The sequence below is a fragment of the Pristiophorus japonicus genome, chromosome 2, assembly GCF_044704955.1.
Source record: "Pristiophorus japonicus isolate sPriJap1 chromosome 2, sPriJap1.hap1, whole genome shotgun sequence".
NCBI lineage: Eukaryota > Metazoa > Chordata > Chondrichthyes > Pristiophoridae > Pristiophorus > Pristiophorus japonicus.
Window position 1 is genome coordinate 215,416,200 of NC_091978.1, and position 20,266 is coordinate 215,436,465.

Below are 20,266 nucleotides of genomic sequence, written 5' to 3' on the forward strand. Positions count from 1 at the left end.
AGGAACTAACGTTTGTGGACAGGAAATACAGGCCATGCACAAGATTTTTAATATATAGATAGTGGTAAAGTTTATATCCCGCGAATGAATGCTGGTTTCTATAAAGAAAGAAATTGCATTTCTTTCTATAGCACCACGGCTTGTCCTCAGAGCATCTTGTTGTGTTTCACACCCAATGAATTCTTTCAAAATAGTTCATAGAACCAAAAAGGACACTCATCTATCCCCAAAATTATTTCATCTTAACAAATTATTTAAGGTTGGAATTTGCTAGTAATTAGCTCAAAGTGATGACCAGATTGACCAGCTGGTATATTCAGACCTTCCAACCCGAGGGAAATACTTTATGAGGATAACAGTCATGGTGAGAGATGTACATAGTTTTATATAAGAGAGGGGGAAATCTCTCAAAGCGCTTCACAGAGCCGTGATCAAAAAAAAACAAAGAAACCGGCGGTGGATCCAAGGACTGCTTTACGCCATGGACTGTCCCAAAATCTTGGTTTCTTCAGTTTCATACACAATGTGTCAGTAAAGTACAAAAGTTAGGTGTACATGTAAACATGGCTATTGTTTAGACAGGCAGAGTAAAACTAAATGGTCTCAACTACATTCGAGAAAAGAGAAAATCAAAATACACCGCAGAACTGTTGCACCTCATAATATCGCTGAGTGGGCACCGCACGGACTGGCGTGCATAGTGGATACAGAAAAATTTTATTATTTCATTTGATAAGTTTCCTTTTGATTTTGATTTAGGTGTTAATTAGCTGTGCTCCTCTGAAAAAGGGGTACTTTTGTTGATGATACTGGGGCAACCTAATGTCCCCTTAAGGGTTTCAATTAGAGGAGGCATAACATTCCTGAAAAGACGTGCAAGCCAGTGTCATCCTTCGGGATCATTTAAAAAAGGAATCAAATTCCAGGGGCACATGTGAATGTCCTGTTGATGATGCTGGTTTTTTTAAGGTATACAATAGTTCACCTTGGCAGCCAGTCTGAGCGCCAGCTGTTGCTAGCTGGGATTTGCTGGCAGGTGGGTGGGGAAGAGCCACAGTTTAAGGCCCTTCCGCCACGGTAAACCCAGGGGCTGGAATCAGTATAAAACTTCTTTCGAGCTGTACTTGTAAACCTTTGTATACATAGAGCACCATGATCTGAAAACACCTATGTAGTGCCATGTATAATGCAAGTTCTGCAACTGTTTAGTAATATATATTGTAAAGAAATGTAACTGTACCCTCACCTTTTCCATGTACTGTATAGTGGCACATGTAACGTAATTTGATGATTGTATTACAATGTATCCTGGATTGTACTGAATTGTACCCTGAAATGTAAAGCAAGCAAATGTATTGAACTGAACTGCCGTCAGCATCCAAACGTATTGTATGGAATTGCTGACCGCATGCAAATGTACTGAACTGCTTTCCAATGTATTGTGCAAATTTTTATATGAATAAAGTATATATTTTGAAATTTTAAAAAGTCTCTAGCGGTGGTGGCGCCCTGCTCCTCCTCCTCGTACTATTTCGCATTCTCCCTCCCACCTTTCCGCACGTGATTGTTTTTTTTTGAGGGGGGCGGAGGAAAAAGAAAACTCAATCTTAACCTGCTACCGCTTCAAGGCGTTCCGAGGTAGCCTGCCTTGCCGTGGAGATGGAAGGTTCGCTGTCGCTGCTGCTTTTCCTGCTCCGGCTTCAGGTGGCTGCTGGCGAGCTCTGGGACGTGACTGAGCCGGTCGCGGAGAGACAGTCCGGCGGGGCTGCCCAGGGGAAGCTGCGACTGTACGCGCAGCGTGCAGGTGAGCTCCTGGGGCTGCTGGACAGGACGCTGAACCTGGGTGGGGAGGGAGAGGAGCTGAAAGGTGGACTAGACAATCTGCTTACTCGGCTCTACCACTTTTGCGTCAGTGTTCCAGTATTTCTGCAGGCTTGGGAAAATCTTGTTCACTTGCAACTATCCCGTCTCCTATCTGTCCTTTCCTCTGCCCGCCGTTTTTCCCTCTCCTCCGCCTGCCCGCCCTTCATTTTACTAGTTAGCTCTTCGCATCGTGAGCCTGTCGCTCTAATTAGAGCAGCTCCTTAACTTCAGTAATCTCTTTATTCCATTTTAACAAACTGAGCACGGACTTGTTGCATACAATAGCGTGATAATCACATTCCTATACCCGCTTGATGGGTATGCTGATTTGAGGTTGAATCGACCTGATTCGTGTCGCTCATTTGTGGCATACAAATTAGTTCTCTATTTAATTCACATTTACACCTCAATTTTCACTTTTACTGATGCTGAGGTCCAAGTACTTGTATTTGTGATCTAACAAAGACTACATCTTGGATTTTGTATTCCTGTACACGTCGTCATGGAAGATTCAAATGTTTGTATGGAAGACAAAGAAACTCTGAATATTGCGGTAGCATTAACACCTATTTGCAGTTCAGGTCTCTGGTATAAATTGCTTGAGCGGCTTTTTGCATTTGTACCAAATATTTTTGTCACCGAGAATTGCTCTTGCACCATTACTCATCAAATATACTGATATCATTAGGAAACTATTGTACTTTCTATTTCCAACAGTTGAAATAAATAACTGTTTGCGCAATGCTCCAGATGTGGGATGTGATGCTTTTGAATGCTTGGAAAACAGCACCTGTGAACTACATAACCTGTATGGTATCTGCAGACTCTTTCTTCAGAATGCAGGAAGTTTTAATGCACAGGTAATTGCTATTTTTAAAACTTTTACCGTGTTAAAGTTTATTGTTTTCCTTTTAAAGCAGACAGCATGATTAAAGTACCCTATTTTAGTATCTAACTTTTACGGGGTCAAGTTGAACAGAGTAATTTTTTTGATTGGAGTGTTAAGAGGAATGTTGCTGCTTGGAAGTGTTTGGATTTATGGAGCAAGGAAGAGAACTGCAGTGGTAGTTTTAATAGTCATGCAGATTTTAAAAAAAATGCTGCTATTCCACCTTGTACTGATCATGAGAATATAAATAAGAGGCCATTTGGGTCTGCTCTGCTGTGGCTGATTCACCTTCCTGCAATATTCCATGATGCCCTTGGATATCTAAAAATCTGTGTATACTCAATGATGAGCATCAAAGCTCTCTAAGGTAGAGCATTGCAAAGATTCACAACCGTTTGAGTGAAGAACATTTCCCTCGTATCAGTCGTAAATGGCTGACTCCTTCTGAAACTGTGACCTCCTAGTTCTAGATTCCCCAGCCAATGGAAACTTCCTCTGAGTATCTACCTCTTGTAAGAATTTTATGTTAATGAAATCTCTCCCTTGTTCATCTAAACTCTAGAATATAGTCCTGGTCTATTCCATTTCTCATGGGATAATCCCCTCATTCCAGGAATCTGTCTAGTGAACCTTTTTGTTGCACTCTTTTTAGGATAAGTATATCATTCCTTTGGTAAGGAGATGAAACCTGCCCAGTATGCCAGGTGTGGTCCCACCAAGGCCCTATACAACTGTAGTAGACTTTTCTACTCTTGTACTTCAATCCCTTTTTGTAATAAAGACTAGCCTTCCATTTGCTTGCTCTGGCTGTATGTTGGGGGGAGGGAGGAGGCAGGGAGAGAAAAGCAGTTATTATGCACTTCAATTAGAGATTGACAATGTTTACTGCAACCAAATAAGCCTTATTTTACACCTCTTGTATGGATTAACTTCCTTTACTGGAAGGAAGAAAACTAGGTCTTGTGTATTTAATTAAAAAAAAACCCTCCATGCCCACTAACAAAACAGACTTTGTTTTGAGTCTTGGAGTTTATGGAAAAATTAGTAACCTTGTGGTGGGAGATATTGAACATTTGTAAAAGGTGCATTAGTTCCCTGGTGCAATTACCCAGATTGGCTGAGTCCCTTTTTTTTTAAGGTTAGACTCTGACTAATAGAAGCTTGTACAATAATGGGACTAGATTGTGTTTGTGGACCAATTATTTCAACTAGCTAGGTTGGAGAGGACAAGGATGTCACTTGCAAGGGCAGATCTAGGGTAGAGTTGGGCAGTGGACCTGTAGAATAGGTTGCTGGCTTGTGCAGTGAACACTAATTCGCTGTATTCCTTCCAGAGCTGGACCTATTCCTGGATAGAGTGGAGGTCACCTTGTAGAAGAGGTAGGTATCCTGTAATGTGATTTCCTGGAGCAGTTTCAATAACCTAAAGGAACCAGAGACTTTTTCCCTCTAATTTCCTTGGGTTTATATTAAGATTCTGGGTGGGCAGGAAGTATCTGTATTGTGATGCATAAGGCATCACCACTATATGGGACAGGTTAGATAGACCAGCGTCTTTTCCTGTCTTTCCAGCATCCTGTCAACAGATGGATATAGTTAATACAAGTCAACACTTTCAGAAATCTCAATTCTTGCATGTGAAGGTTTAAAAAAAAAACTGGCAGTACAATCTTTTTTTAAATGTGGCTAAAAGGACTACTTTTGGAATTTTTAACCTGTCTTAATAACTGAAAAGTGGTGTTTCCTATTTGAAATTTTAGCTAGGTTAATTCTAAGTTTGAGTAACTCTTACCAGATTTTTAAAAGCACTCATTGGAACATCTTTACATGGAACAACGATGGATGGTGAGCAATCAAAAATTCAGGGGAGGGAAAGAAGAGACTAATACCATATTTTATTTGAAGGAAGGAGATGGGTAGCAAAGTGAGTTTGGATACAAATGTTTCCTAGTAAAGGGTAAATTAGGCCATGGAGGGATTCATCACACTGCTTGTCTGCTGTCCAGTACTCGATGAGCAGAAATTTCCTCCAACTAAATATTGAAGACGAAAGCAATTGTCTTTAGTTCCTGCCACAAACTGCTCCCTAGGCACCAACTCCATCCTGCTCCCTGCCTGCTGTCTGAGGCTGAACCACACAGTTCACAACCTTGTCTTCTTTGACACCAAGATGAGCTTCTGACCACATCTGCCCCAAGACCACCTACTGCCACCTCCATAATATTGCCTGACTCCACCGATGCCTCGGCTCCTCTGTTGCTGAAACTATCATTCATGCCTTGTTACCACTAAACTCCAATGCGTTCCTGGCTGGCCTTGCAGCTTCCACCCTTTGTAAACTTGAGCTCATCCAAGACTCTGCTGCCCATATCCTAACTGGCATTTAACTTTCTCCAGGTCTGTTCACCACTTGTGTTCACTGACCTATATTGGCTCCTGGTCCAGCAACTCATGAATTTAAAATTCTCATTCTTGGTTTCAAATCTCTCCATGGCCTTGCCCCTCATATCTCAACTCTTACAACCCTTTGCGGTTTCCACACTTCACTCTCACTCCAGGAACTTGAGCACAAATCTAGGCTGACACTAAGAGAGTGCTCCACTGTCTGAGGTGCTGTCTTTCACATGTGATAAAACGAGGCCCCATCTGCTCTCGGGTGGATGTAACTGATCCCATGGCACTATTTCAAAGAGCAGGGGAGTCATCCCTGGTGTCCTGGCCAATATTTATCTGGTCATTATCATATTGCTGTTTGTGGAAGCTTGCTTGTGTGCAAATTGGCTGCCACATTTCCTACATTACAACAGTGACTATACTCCAAGTGCTTTGAGACATCTGGTGGTCGTGAGGCACTATATATAAAAGTAAGCTTATTTTTCTCAAATTCTGGCTTCTTGCACATCCTCAATTTTAATTGCTCCATCTTTGGTGGCTGTTCAGCTGCCTAGGCCCTAAACCCTGGCATTTCTTCCCTAAATCTCTGCCTCTCTACCCCTCGATGCTCCTTAAAACCTACCTTTTTTGACCAAGCTTTTGGTCATTGTCTAATATCTCGTGTGGCTTGGTGTCAAATTTTAGTTATCACTCCTGTGAAGTGCTTCAGGACACTTTACTGCATTAAAGGTGCTATATACATGGTTATGAATATGTATCTAGATACTGGCAGTAGTGTAGCTGGATGGGTGAATTCAAGGTTGGCTGTGAAAAGACTCTGGTTTCAGAGTACAAGAGCTGGGAACACCTGCAAGGAGACCATATGCAAACTTAATTATTTGATGTGATTCAACAGCAGTGGGTAACCTTCATGTAGATTTTTGTATGACCAATCTTTTATCTGTCTGCACTGTCTCACGCCCACCGAATACTGGCAGTGAAACTTAATATGAGGTGCAGGAACATCCTGTGTGTCTTTTTTCTTATCCTTTCCTGCCCCTGTATGGGAAAGTGATTAGAGCTCAGATAGGTATGTTCATCTGCAATGTGGCTGAAATCAATAACTTGCTGCCCATAGAAGCATGGCTGTGAGCTTGTACTTGTCATGCTGTTTTTTCTTCATTGCTTCTAAATTATGAATCAAAAGACATTTTTTTTCCCCCTCATTTAATAAAATATAGGCATGTTTAACAATTGGCTTCTGATAACTGGTTATCAATGTTAAGTCTGTTTCTTTTCTATCTTTAGGGAAGAATGTAATTTAAAAATGGGTCAATGGCAACATTCCCCCAAGCTGCATAGCCACACATCAATCAAGAGGTCCTGCACAGGCTGCTCACTGGCTATTGCTGGAAGATACAGTGCATGTGTGGCCAGGCAGCAAATTTAAAGGGACTGTGCATTAATAGAAAATGGAGGGGACTTTGGCCAATGGTTCAACTTCCAACTTGTGCTTGCTATCACCCAAAATGGGGTTTATACCACCTTGTCTTTTATATTTGGGAATGTAGCTGCTGCTAACTTACACTTTTGGAGACTTTTTGGCACCCACGTGCACAATTGAAGTGGGTCTTCAGCATTTCAAATTTAGGGGCACTGGATTGTTGGCTTTCCAAAATGATGGTGCCTTTATCAAATCAACATAAAGGCCAAGGTCTCAGCTTTGGGGGCAAATTACACTAGTTTCTGCTCACTCACTTGCACATCAGCAATGTGAAACCTTTCATGAACCAGCACACAACTCAATTTTGCATTAAATATTTTTTGATGTATTTGAGTCGTAACCTATTGCATACAGGGGTCATCACAAAATAAGCATTTTTATTCAATGTCTAGTCCATCACCTGTAAGTAACCTGATTTTAAATAACTGAAAATTAAATAAAAGATCCATTTGCTAGTTATATTGGTGTACAGTAGTTTCTGTAAGTAAAACCTTTTTGTAAAGGTGCCTATTGTCCTTGCATCAAAAATCCCAGCTTGCTCAAGAGCCTCCTCAGACCTCCAAGTTGGTGCAGATTAGCAGAAATTTGCAATGGTGATTGATTTTGATTTTGGGCATTACCTCTTTAGTTGGCAAAGCAAACCTTGCTGTGATAGTGAGTGTATTAGTTTGTCTCAATTGTTTTAAAGTGCACTAGTTAAAATTTTTCCCCATCTCCTTCCAGGGAAAGCAATTTATCAAGGATTTCCTGAAGTGTAATGCTATTGGGATTAAATCCAGATTCAGCTGCAGTATTCGCAGATGTCCTGCAATACAGGAGATCCTTTCTGAACTGCAAGAGGCTTGTTACCAGAAGCATAACATCTGTGCTGTAGCAAATGACAACGTAGATGCTTTTGTAGAAATGATTAATCTACATGATGTGCTATTAAATGGGTGAGTATATAATGGGTTTCTGGTTTGGATACTAACTTTTGTTGCACTTATGAATGATAAGGTAAGCAAGTGAGCTGTAATGCTTCTTGGATTGTGTAAGATTGTAATAATTCTCAGTTTTTCATCTGTAATCTTCCCAAGTTTTCTGCACCTAAAAGCCTTTTCAGTATTGCATGCAAAGCATTTTTTTCAATTGTTTCTGAATATGATGCTGAAAACATTCTACTGGTCAGGCACAATGTCCGAAGGCATGTACAAAGTGTAAAAAGGCTGCAGTTTATTTTAAAAAAATTAAATCAAATACAGGCAGAAAGAAGCCTGCAGTCAACTGACTTTTTCCCTCCATTCAGTTCAGTAAAGGAAGTGGGGTCTATACTGAATACTATTCAGTTAAGCTAGGCTAGTTAGCTCCTCGCCTGTTATGCCTTTGTGATCATGGCTGGTCTGTGACCTAACTCCATGTACCTGCCTTTGCACCATATCCCTTGATTGCTTTAGTTAACAGATCTATCCATCTCTGACAACTGATCTAGCATCAACAGAAGTTTGCAGAAGAGTTCCTAACTTCTGCCACCCTTTGTGAAGTGTTTCCTAACTTCACTGCTGACAGATCTAGCAACTTTCTAGGCTATGCTCCCGAACTAGTGGAAATCACTTCTCCCTCTCTATCTACCCTCCCAGTTCCCCTTCAGATCGTAAACTTTGAACAAATCATTAACTTTCTAAGTCCCAGGGAATACAACCCTAGCTTGTATAATCTCCTTTTGGATTCCAAATAATTCTGGTAAACCTACCCACAATATCCTTAAGGTGTGGTGCATAGAAATGACTGCAGTACTCCAGCTGTGGTCTAACTACAGTTTTGATTAGCTGTTAACTTCTACCCATTTGTATTCTACTCCTAGATGTAAAACCCAGCATTACATTGGCCTTTTCAATGTTCTGTGTACTGTCCATGACATTTCATAGGAATGGGGCATTTGATTGCTAAAAGCCAATGCACATAATGAAAGTTAGTGATTGACCAGTTTACCCCATTTGGAGAAGTCCAGCAAAATTATACCAAGTCAATTCTGAAAGACTAAAGTGATATAGCCTGCAAAAGGTTGAATTATTACATGCATCAGCCTCAATTATCTTGCACAATCCTAGAGAAAGTTTGACACTTAATATTGTAATGGTGCCCTTCATGAATTGGAGATTTGGAAATGTAATCTCCATATTGCTAATGCAAATAGAAACATTGTAAAAGTGGGTCATGCTATACCCTTTTATATTATAAAGCAAAATGATTTGACGAAGTTGCTTTTAAAACTAGTTCATACAACTATAAACAATGTGGAAAATGTTCAAGTCTGGCAGCATCTGTGGAGGGGACAGTTGACATTTAGAACTGACTTTTTTGTTGGAACTGGAATGTTAAATGTAACAGGGTTTAAGGAAGAGGTCTGAGTGTAAGGCAGAAGTGATACATGACAGGGATGAGTGCAAGGCAAAAAAGGTGGTGGGTCTAGAAGAGCTGTAAATGGCAAAAGTATAGGAGCAGTAGTTATGATCTGAAATTGTTGCTGAGTCCTTCCTAATGAAAATGTATTGAAACTTTTCAATTTAATATACGGTTTGCTGCTCATAAGGCCTCCTACATTGGGAGACGAAACACTGGGTGATCACTGCTGAACAACTGGTCTGCAAGCATGACACCAGCCCCCACACCCCCCAAGCTTTTGGTTGCTTGTCCATTTTAATTCTCCACCCCACTCCCACTCTGACCTTTCTGTCCTCTGCCTCCTACACTATTCCAATGATGATTAGGCACTTTACTGCCTTCTGGACTGCCATAGATTTCAGATCATTAATCACTGCTTGCACTTTTTTGGACAGCAGGTGTTGGTAATTCTGCTGTTGCCATTTACAGGTCCTCTAGACCCACCTTTGTTACCAGCATTTTGCCTTGCACTTTCATCCCTATCACTTAAATCACTCCTACCCTCTCTTTTTTGTTCTTTCCTCCCCTTCTCCAGCCTCTGCTTGCTTAACATTTTCCAGTTCTGACAAAAGTCACAGACCTGAAACATTAACTTTCTCTCTTCAGATACTGCCTGGCCTGAGTATTTCCAGCATCTGCAGTATTTTGCCTTTCAGACAAAAATGGAAGCAATTTGAACAAAACACTTTTTCTTTCCTTAATTAAAACTGTCACAGCTATCCAGTTTTAGTTTCTTTACATGGTGGGTAATGGAGGCCTTTGGAAAGCTTCAGAGGGGCCACTAGATTGAGGCATAGGCTCTTCAAGCCAGATGGACTAGGGCACAGCATTAAGTTACATAAACAGAACTAGTTTAGACATGCTAGAGGGTACTTCTCCAATGAATTGTAAACCTCTAGAACAAGTTGCCAGCACATACAATGTAGACTTGCATTCAAAAGGAGCTGGTGAAGTGCCTCACTGGCCAACATGTCTGCATATTGGCAGAAGGTAGCTCATTGGGGGTTGCTGTGGTCTTCTGGAATTTGGTTAGGATGTGCTCAGATTTTTGCCCTTCAATCAATTCCATGGGTGGATGAGGGTGCTGGTGTACTGAGATTGTGCAATACCAGCGTAGGACAGCTGCCACCTGTGTGCTGCAGCAACAAAACTACTGGGTAACACCCAGCAGTTAAGTATTTTTAAAAATGTGTCCAATCATCTCTGTGCAGACTTGGAACCCTGAATGCCAAGAGATGATATAAACTATTGAAATTAACTAAGCAGCTTGGCATTAAGAATAGCAAATCAAAAAAATTAATCTTGACATTTGCCTCATTTTGAATAAATTCAGCATTTGCTTTAGACAATCAGTTGTTCCAGGCTGAGAGGCTGATACTGGAAAGCAGTGCTGACTGCAAAAATGTTCAGATTTGAAATGGCAAAAATGCATTTAATTCAGCTTGGACTAGATTTGAGTCTCAACACCAAGTTTGCATATTCTACAACTGAAGATTTCTACAGTTGACATTCCAAGAGAGTACTTGTCATGTTGAGCTTTTAATTGCGGTTTACTCCTTTGTAATTTGAATTTGAATTTTCTTGCACAAAAAAACAGACCATTGTATGGAAAAACATTTTTTTAACAGGAGTGAACAGTAAAACTGGCCGCTTGGATATTCCAGTGCTCCTTAAAAGATGGACCCTCTTTCTGAATTTGAAACTGTAGTGAATCTTGAGCTGTTCCAATAAATGCTAAGACTTTGGCTAGATAAGTGACAATTTTTAAAAAGGTAGAGGCATGTACCATTTGTCATGTATGTATTACTCTTTATTGGGAGGTGAATAACTAGTGCCAATTCCATGAAAGGCCCCAGTCCCCGGTATTGCACATCTACCATGATCTTCAGCTTTTCTTCTGCTAAAATGCTCAAATCAAACTAGCTTACTTTGGGACAGCAGCTAGAATCCATTATTTTCTCAATTCTTTGCCAGTGACCAAGCAATAAGTATGAACTAAAGTGATTGTATTGATACATAGCCAATTTGAAATGTGTCCCCTGCAGTAAAGGGGAGGAAGGAGAATTTGTTTCCTGTATAAATTTTACAGTAAATTTAAGATGTTGCAGAATTGTGCAAGTGCAATGTACCCTTTTGTGAATTCTTGTACTGATGAATGTTAGTGCTCTTTCATTTCCTCCCATTTCTCAACTAATACCATTGTTGAGCCTTCCAGATCAAATATAGCATGGCTCGAAGCAGAATTAATTCTGGTGTACAAAAATCTTGGAGCTTTATTTTTTTATTTGTTCATGGCACGTGGGTGCCATTGGCAAGGCCAGCATTTATTTCCCTTGAAGGTGGTGCTGAGCCACCTTGAACCACTGCAGTCCATGTTGTGAAGGTACAATCTATGCTGTTTGGGAGGATGGTCCAAGATTATCACCCTGTGAGAATGAAGGAAGTGATATACTTCTGAAGTCAGGATGGTGTGACTTGGAGAATATGGAGGTGATGGTGTTCCTGTGCGCCTGCTGCCCTTGTCCTTCTAGGTGGTAGAGGTCGTGGGTTTGGGAGGTGCTGCTGAAGTCTTGGCGAGTTGCTGCAGTGCATCTTGTAGATGGTACACACTGCAGCCACTATGTCTGTGGTGAGGGGAGTGAATGGCACCCCATCCATCACCTTAAACAATCAAACAGGCTATTTTGTCCTGGATGGTGAGCTTCTTGAGTATTGGAGCTGCAGTCATCCAGGCAAGTGGAGAGTATTCCATCGCACTCCTAACTTGTGCCTTGTAGATGGTGGAAAGGCTTTGGAGTCAGGTAAGACACTCGCTGCAGAATACCCAGCCTCTGACTTGCTCTTGTTGCCACAGTATTTGTGGCTGGTCCAGTTAAGTTTCTGGTCAATGGTGACCCCAGATGTTGATGGAGGATTCTGCATTGTTAATACCATTGAATGTCAAGGGGTAGTGGTTAGACTCACTTGTTGGAGATAGTCATTGCCAGACACTTGTGTGGTGCAAATATTACTTGCCACTTATCAGCCCAAGCCTGAATCTCATCCTGGCCTTTCAGCATGTGGACATGGACTGCTCCAGTGAGTGAGTAGTTGCAAATGGCACTGAACACTGCAATTATCAGCAAACATCCCCACTTCTGACATGATGAAGGGAAGGTCATTGCTGAAGATGGTTTTGCCTAAGACACTGCGCTGAGGAACTCCTGAAGCAATGTCCTGAGGCTATGACTGAGCTCCAATTACCACAACCATTTTTTCCTTTTGGTATGATTCCAGCCAGTGGAGAGTTTTCGCTTCCTTCCCGCTCCCGCCCCCGATTCCCATTGACTTCAGTTTTACTAGGCTCTTTGATGTTGCACTCCGTCAAATGCTGTCGTGAAATCAAAGGCAGTCACTCTTTCCTTACTTCTGGATTTCAGCTCTTTTGTCCATGTTTGGACCAAGGCTGTAATGAGGTCTGGAGCCAAGTGGTCCTGGCAGAACCCAAACTGAACATCGATAAGTGCTGCTTGATGGCACTGTTGACACCTTCCATCACTTTGCTAATGGAGAATAGACTGATGGGGCAGTAATTGGCCAGATTGAATTTGTTCTGCTTGTGGACAGGACATACCTGAGCAGTTTTCCCCATTGTCTGATGGATACCAATGTTGTAGCTGTACTGTAACAGCTTAGCTAGGGGCACAGCAACAGCACAACAGCCAGATGTTGTTGCCCATAGCCTTTGCTTTATACAATGTGCTCAGTCATTTATCACGTGGAGTGAATCAAATTGGCTGAGAACAGGCTACTGTTATGGGTGACCTCAGGAGGAGGCCTATATGGATCATCCACTCGGCACTTATGGCTGAAGATGGTTGTAAATGTTTCAGCCTTGTCTTTTGCGTTCGTGTGCTAGACTCCACCATCCATGAGGATGGGGATATTCATGGAGCCACCTCCTCCCATTAGTTGTGGTCCACCATTCACAACTATGTGGCAGGACTAGAGCTTTAATCTGATTGTGGGATTGCTTAGCCTTGTCTAGCCTGCTGCTTCTGCTTTTAGCATGCATGTAGCCCTGTGTTGCAGCTTCCCCAGATTGGCACCTCTAGGTACACCTGGTGCTGCTGCTGGCATGCTCTTCTGCACTCATTGAATGAGGGTTGGTCCCCTGGCTTAATGGTAATGCCAGGCCATGAGGTTACATATTGTGGTGGAACTCAATTCTGCTGCTGATGGCCCACAGTGCGTCATGGATGCCCAGTTTTGAGCTGCTAGATCTGTTCTGAATCTATCCCATTTAGCATGGTAGTGTCACACAACACAATGGTGCCCTCACTGAAGATAGGACTTCATCGCCACTGTTACCAATGCTGCCCTGGACAGATTTATCCAACAGGTAGATTGGTGAGGACTAAGTCAAATAGGTTTTTTGCATGTGTTGGTTCTCTTTCCACCTGCTGCAGGCCCAGTCTGACAGCTGTCCTTCAGGACTCTGCCAGCTCACAGTGTAAGAAGTGTGCAAAACGTTATAACATATACATATAAATATATTAGACACACACACACACACACACACACACACACACACACAGAGGCAGTACTAGCATTCTTTATGATGGACATTTAAATACCCCACCCAGAGTAGATTCTGTGCCCTTGCTACACACAGTGCTTCTTCCAAGTAGTGTTCAACATTGAGTACTGATTCATCAGCTGCAACCCTTTGCAGTCGTGAAGGATTGTTGTACTTGCTGTACCAGCCATCTTTAGGGTAACCCATGGCAGTGTATTGTGGTTTTCTCTATGCATGGCCTTTGTAGATTTAGCCTTCCGTATCTACTACATTCAAAATAGACTAAGTGTACAAAGGCTGTAAATAGAAACAAATTGTCCTATTTTAGCCCAAAATGATAGTTGGAAATTTCCTCCTGTTGGCTGTCAATCATTTGAAAGGATTTGAGTGCTTTTGACTAGGTGAATAAATGTTAGTGCAAAACTGCAAAATGTGTCAGAAATCAGCAATGTCTGGTACAGGAAGTACTAAAATTCACCGGTTGCTCCTCCAGATTGGGGGTTTAGACAGAATGTTGCGCACTAGAGCTTTATAAAGTTATAGGGCCCAAGTTTCAAGCCGCGTCTAGAACGGCGCAGTCCCGACCTGGACGCCCGTTTTTCGCGCCACAAAATGCGCCTAAAAAAACCCTCCGTATTCTCCACCTCCCTGCAGGTCCTCTGGCCCTCCGCAGCAGGAGCTGTAGGGGGACGGAGCCAGGTCCCTGCGCTGAAAACAGTGCAGGGACCTCTGCACATGCGCGCTACAGTGGGCACGCAAGTGCAGTAGCTCCAGGCGCCTGAAACTGTGTGGGAGGGGCCCGAAGCACGCAGTCCCTAGCCCTGGCCGAATGGCCTCACTGGGGCTGCGTGAATAAGGCTCCTCCCACGGCCAGCTCCTGCTTCCTCCCAACTCCTGCTCCCGCTCCTGCTTCACCCCCCCGGACCCCCGACTGGACCCGACCTGACTGCCGCTCCCGCTCCCCCCCCCCCGACTGGACCCGACCCGACTGCCGCTCCCGCTCGCCCCCCCTGACTGGACCCGACCCGACTCCCGCTCCCGCTCCCCCCCCCCCCCCCGACTGGAACCGACCCGTCCCGCTCCCGCTCCCCCCCCACCCAACGGGACCCGACTGCTGCTCCCGCTCCCGCTCCCCCCCGACTGGACCTGACCCGACTGCCACTCCCACTCTAGCTCCCCCCCCCCCCCCCCCGACTGGACCCGACCCGACTCCCGCTCCCCCCCCCCCCCCCCCCCCCCCCCGGACTGGACCCGACTGCTGCTCCCGCTCCGCTCCCCCCCGACTGGACCCGACCCGTCCCGTCCCGCTCCCGCTCCCCCCCGACGGGACCCGACTGCCGCTCTCGCTCCCCCCCGACTGGACCTGACCCGACTGCCACTCCCGCTCTAGCTCCCCCCCCCCCCCCCCCCGACTGGACCCGACCCGACTCCCGCTCCCCCCCCCCCCGACTGGACCCGACTGCTGCTCCCGCTCCGCTCCCCCCCGACTGGACCCGACCCGTCCCGCTCCCGCTCCCCCCCGACGGGACCCGACTGCCGCTCCCGCTCCCCCCTGACTGGACCTGACCCGACTGCCACTCCCGCTCTAGCTCCCCCCCCCCCCCCCCCGACTGGACCCGACCCGACTCCCGCTCCCCCCCCCCCCCGACTGGACCCGACTGCTGCTCCCGCTCCGCTCCCCCCCGACTGGACCCGACCCGTCCCGCTCCCGCTCCCCCCCGACGGGACCCGACTGCCGCTCCCGCTCCCCCCTGACTGGACCTGACCCGACTGCCACTCCCGCTCTAGCTCCCCCCCCTCCCCCCCCCCCCCCCCCCCCCCCGACTGGACCCGACCCGACTCCCGCTCTCCCCCCGCCCCCCCCCCCCCCCCCCCGACTGGACCCGACTGCTGCTCCCGCTCCGCTCCCCCCCGACTGGACCCGACCCGTCCCGCTCCCGCTCCCCCCCGACGGGACCCGACTGCCGCTCCCGCTCCCCCCCCCGACTGGACTGGACCCGACCCGACCCGACTGCCGCTCCCGCTGCTGCTCCCCCCCCCCCCGACTGGATCTGACCCGACTGCTGCTCCCACTCCCGCTCCCCCCCGACTGGACCCGACCCGACCGCCGCTCCCGCTCCCGCTCCCCCCCCGACTGGACCCGACCCGACCCGACCCGACTGCTGCTCCCGCTCCCGCTCTCCCCCGACCCGACTGCCGCTCCCGCTCTCCCCCGACCCGACTGCCGCTCCCGCTCTCCCCCGAACCGACTGCCGCTCCCGCTCTCCCCCGACCCGACTGCCGCTCCCGCTCTCCCCCGACCCGACTGCCGCTCCCGCTCTCCCCCGACCCGACTGCCGCTCCCGCTCCCGCTTCCCCCCCGACTGGACCCGACCCGACTCCCGCCCCCGGACTGGATCCGACCTGACCTCCCCCTCCCCGACCTGACCTCCCCCTCCCTGCCTCCCTCCCTCTTCCCCCTCTCCCTCCCTCCCTCTCCCTCCCCCCCCTGCCGACCCGAACCGAACCTCCCGACCCGACCCGACTCGACCCAACGCCACCTACCTGTAAATCTGGTGCTGGGGACGGGTCCTGCCCGAAGTCTCGGGCCCGGCCCGTTCAGCCTTCGGTCCCGACGGCAAACCTGTGCCTGAAAGGCCTGCCTGAAGCACTTTCACACAGGTAGGAACATGGTTTATTTAATCTTTTCTTTGCTTATAAATTTTTATTCAGGTTGGATTTATTTGTATAATATTTGTATAAGTATAACTAAGGATTTATTGTAGAATTTAATGACTTCCCTTCCCCCCCGCCCCCACCCACCTCGTTCCCGACGCCTAATTTGTAACCTGTGCCTGATTTTTTAATATGTAGACAAGGTTTTTTCAAGCGTACAAAAATCTTCACTTACTCCATTCTAAGTTAGTTTGGAGTACGTTTTCACTGTGGAAACTTTCAAATCAGGCGTCAGTGGCTGGACACGCCCCCTTTTGGAAAAAAAAATTCTGTTCCAAAGTGAAACTGTTCTACCTGACTAGAACTGCAGAAAACTAAATGTGGAGAATTCCGATTTGTAAGATACTCCGTTCTACACCAGTTGCTCGTAAAAAATCAGGAGCAAATCATGTGGAAACTTGGGGCCATAGAATCTGAACATTCTTGTTGCTAACACCAATCTGTATAGCTTCTATTGCAGAGGCTTATTTTTACATATCTCCTCCATTTGAATTGGTCATCTTGCCAATGGTATGTGCAGTATGTTGTAATTTCATCAAATTATGCCTTTAAATTTTCTTTGAGAAAGAGTTAGTGTTAAGCTAGCAACTCCTTGCATTGCACGATTGTGGTCCTGCACTTAGCAGCTCAATCACAGTACAAATAAACTTGGCCATAGTCTCAACTGCAGCACAAAGAAACTTGTGATGGTCTTTATAATTACATTTGTGTAGATACAGTAACTAAAGCTTGCAAGGTTCTTGAATGTTTGTGGTTTTCAGTGCACCAGTAAATATTTTGGCATGCCTTAGTCTTTGGTTGTTACTGGGCCAATGATCCAAGCCAATCTTTAAACTAGTATGTGTAGGAAAGACTTAAACTTCTCGTTCCTGAAGGGGGAAAAGACAACTAGGCTGTCTTGCTTTCAGCATGTAGCGAAGTGCAGGAATGAGATACAAGGCTATGCTTGTATAATAGTCTTCAAGTCAATAGAGACAAAAGTATACAAAATTAATGTTAGTCCTCTAGATCAGATGTAGTATAACAGCCTATTTGACAGAATTAACAGGATGGGGAAATAGAGGCAATCTGGATGCTGCTGTTGGATTGAGACCTGTGGTATTTGATGTAGTTGGGGCCATTGTAAATGGAATGCAAAAGGATTTAAATCTATTGGAGCATCTCAAATGCCACTGTCTATAGATACAAGTTTTTTTTGTATTTGCTAAGATTGTGCAATATGCAAATTAATTTAGTGTAGAAGTTGGTCATATTCCAATGATGGGCTGCCAATCTTGTACAAGTGGTATCAAAAAGACAGTTTAGCTGAAAAGTTGGCATGTGCAGAATGCAAAGTAGTAAAGAGAAATTATGCATTTTCAAGCATGAGTATGTTGGGAGTCCAAATGGATTTGCAGTCACTAATATTTTTTTTAAAATCTGCCTTTCTGTCATGCTCTTGCTGAATTTCTGTCTCCTTCCTCTCATCATGGTCTGTGGGACACCTTTAACTCATACAAGTGATTTCGAATTAGTGAATAGTTACAAGATGTAGTTTCAGATGACTGGTAAGTGACCTGCTTGCAACAGGTAACTTTGGACCTACAGTTCCCAAAGCTCTCAACCACTGGGGTTTTCTTTGCTGGGTCTGTTGTAGACAATTGAGATTGATTGATTGCTATGAATTGTGAACAATGATGGCAGGAGAGTTCATTGTTCTAGATGGTGTTGAGTCAGCTGTGGCTCAGTGGGCAGCAACCTCGCCTCTGAGTCAGAAGATTGAGGTTCAAATCCCACTCCAGGAACTTGAGCGCACAAACCTGGGCTGACACTCCACTGAAGTACTGAGGGAGTGCTGCACTGTCGGAGGTGTCGTCTTTCAGATGAGACGTTAAACTGAGGCCCCGTCTGATCTCTCGGGTAGACAAAAAAAAAAGATCTAGATGGTGTTGAGCTGCTTAGTGTTGCAGCTGCATCCATCCAGGTGACATGAGTATTCCATCACACTTTGGAACCTTGTCAAGAAGCCACAGCCACTTGTGGCCTACCTCTGCTTTGTCCTTGTAACTATCATAGCTAATTCAGTTGTAATTGATGATGGGGGTTCAGTGATAACCAAGCTGTTGAAGGTCAGGAGGTGGTGGGCTTTTTCCTGGTTGGTCATTGCCCTTTTATACACAGTGCAAATGTGACTTGTCAACTCAAGCCTGGATGTTGTCATCCAGGTCTTAGAGGCTGGTATGGATGTTTCTTGAAGTTGTGAATGGAGTTAAATGCTCGAATCATCAAACAGCTCCACTCCTGACTATGACTTGAAGCTAATTGATAAAGCAGCCAAAGATGATTGAGGAAATCCTAATCTGGGATTGCTGGCCTGACAGCTGCTGTTGTCGTCCTGCATGATTAGCTCCTGAGAATTTTCCCATTGACCTCAGTTTTGCTAGGACTCCTTGATGCTATACTCAGTAAAAATGCTGCTGTGGTCTCAACAGCTGTACTCGCCTGCTCTTCCATTTAACTAGTGCCTGGATGGCAACAGACCTTCTAGAGGACCCTTTGGGAATGTGTTGACTACTTTCAACTGTCTTGTAAAATGTTGATGAATCAAAAGACTGTTTGGGTTGTAGCTAGTTTAATGCCAATGGCTGTTTCCACATTAAGTAAATAAATGCCTTGAATTGCCAAAGAGGATCGTGTTCCTTGAAGCAAAAGGGCACTAACCTTCCAGATATTTAATTTCTACCTCTGATATTTGAATATGGTACAAAATGGGGAATGTTATTGAGTAGCTCAAGTAAGTTCAGTTGCACTGGGATTTTTCTGGAGCAGATTTTGCCATTAGTTAGAAATGGCAGCACTGTAGAAAAGGAACATGCCCGTTAGACACTGATTAAATCTAGTGGTACTATTGCCTTCCAATAGACAATTGTGTGCTTCGAGTGTATAGTTAAATGCTGTGCAAAGAAATTAACTCTTATAAATGTAGTAGTTTCTAGCTGTCCAAATATTTTTTTTTTTTTTTTACACAGGGCATACTTGGAATTTGTAAAAGTCTTATTTGACTGTGATACTGGTATTGCTGATGCCATAAGGAGAAGCATACACTCTCGCTTTGGTTCAAAGCTTGGTATTTTGAGGCGAATGTTACAAGATGATTCCTGCAACATAGCAGAGAAAGCGATGTTAGTAGGTGAAAATCCACCACTTGGATCCACTGTGGAACCCCAGGTCAGTAGAAAAGGAAGTGTTGACGACATTACATCTAGAGACAAATATTGGAATCAGAAAAATGAGCCTAGATATAGATTTCTGTAATTGTGTACAGTTCTATTTACCAGCTAAACAGTTTTGGTGCTTGTGATTTGTTCAACAGTATTACAGCACCTACCTGACATCAACATTGCTGTTGTATACAGTAGTTCATAGTTCAAATTTCAAATTTGTTTCCTTTTTAAGTGTAATGCAAAAGGCAACTTCACAACTGGATGATCAGAATACTCCTGTGTAGTTAACATTTCATTCTTGATTACTCGCTTGAAAAGTACTAATCTTTGTTGGCAAGGGAGTGGATTTAAAAATGAACTGTCTGTAAACATATAATGGCTTTGGTTGTTCAGTACAAATCAACTTGTGTATGTGGAGCTGGCAAAGATGTAAATAGTTGTAAAATGGATTTTTGCTTGTATGCACCTTTGATCCATTAAACCTACTTAATGGCATTTGTTTCATTTTTCCTTTCAATCTAGCTGTTTGCAATCCATTACATGCTGTGTACAAAGATTTAGTCTTCTTTGAGTCTTTGCTAGTTTGATGCTTTCTATTGGCCAAAATGCACCCCTAAATAGTATTTTAATCTCCCTTAGGCAGAGAAATAAGAGGGCATTTTGTATGAACATTCAAATATTGTAGATTTTTTTTTCCAGTTAATTATATTGCATTTTAAGTTTCAAGGATGCTCTTTCAG

At 44.6% G+C, this 20,266-nt stretch overlaps 1 protein-coding gene across 1 annotated transcript; it reads left to right on the forward strand.

Annotated features, from left to right (window-relative positions):
* Window positions 1–1,659: 1,659 nt before the first annotated feature.
* LOC139229792 (stanniocalcin-like) lies at window positions 1,660–19,617 on the forward strand. Its single transcript, XM_070861379.1, has 4 exons — window positions 1,660–1,804; window positions 2,581–2,723; window positions 7,353–7,564; window positions 19,332–19,617. The coding sequence occupies exons 1-4, from the start codon at window positions 1,660–1,662 to the stop codon at window positions 19,615–19,617; spliced, it is 786 nt and encodes a 261-aa protein (XP_070717480.1).
* Window positions 19,618–20,266: the final 649 nt, after the last annotated feature.

Excerpts from the sequence above, each read along its gene's own strand:
- LOC139229792 (XM_070861379.1), top strand. The coding sequence starts at position 1,660 with ATGGAAGGTTCGCTGTCGCTGCTGCTTTTCCTGCTCCGGCTTCAGGTG. Across the intron at positions 1,805-2,580 it reads ACTGTACGCGCAGCGTGCAG|TTGAAATAAATAACTGTTTG; the intron begins GTGAGCTCCTGG and ends TATTTCCAACAG. Across the intron at positions 7,565-19,331 it reads CATGATGTGCTATTAAATGG|GGCATACTTGGAATTTGTAA; the intron begins GTGAGTATATAA and ends TTTTTTACACAG.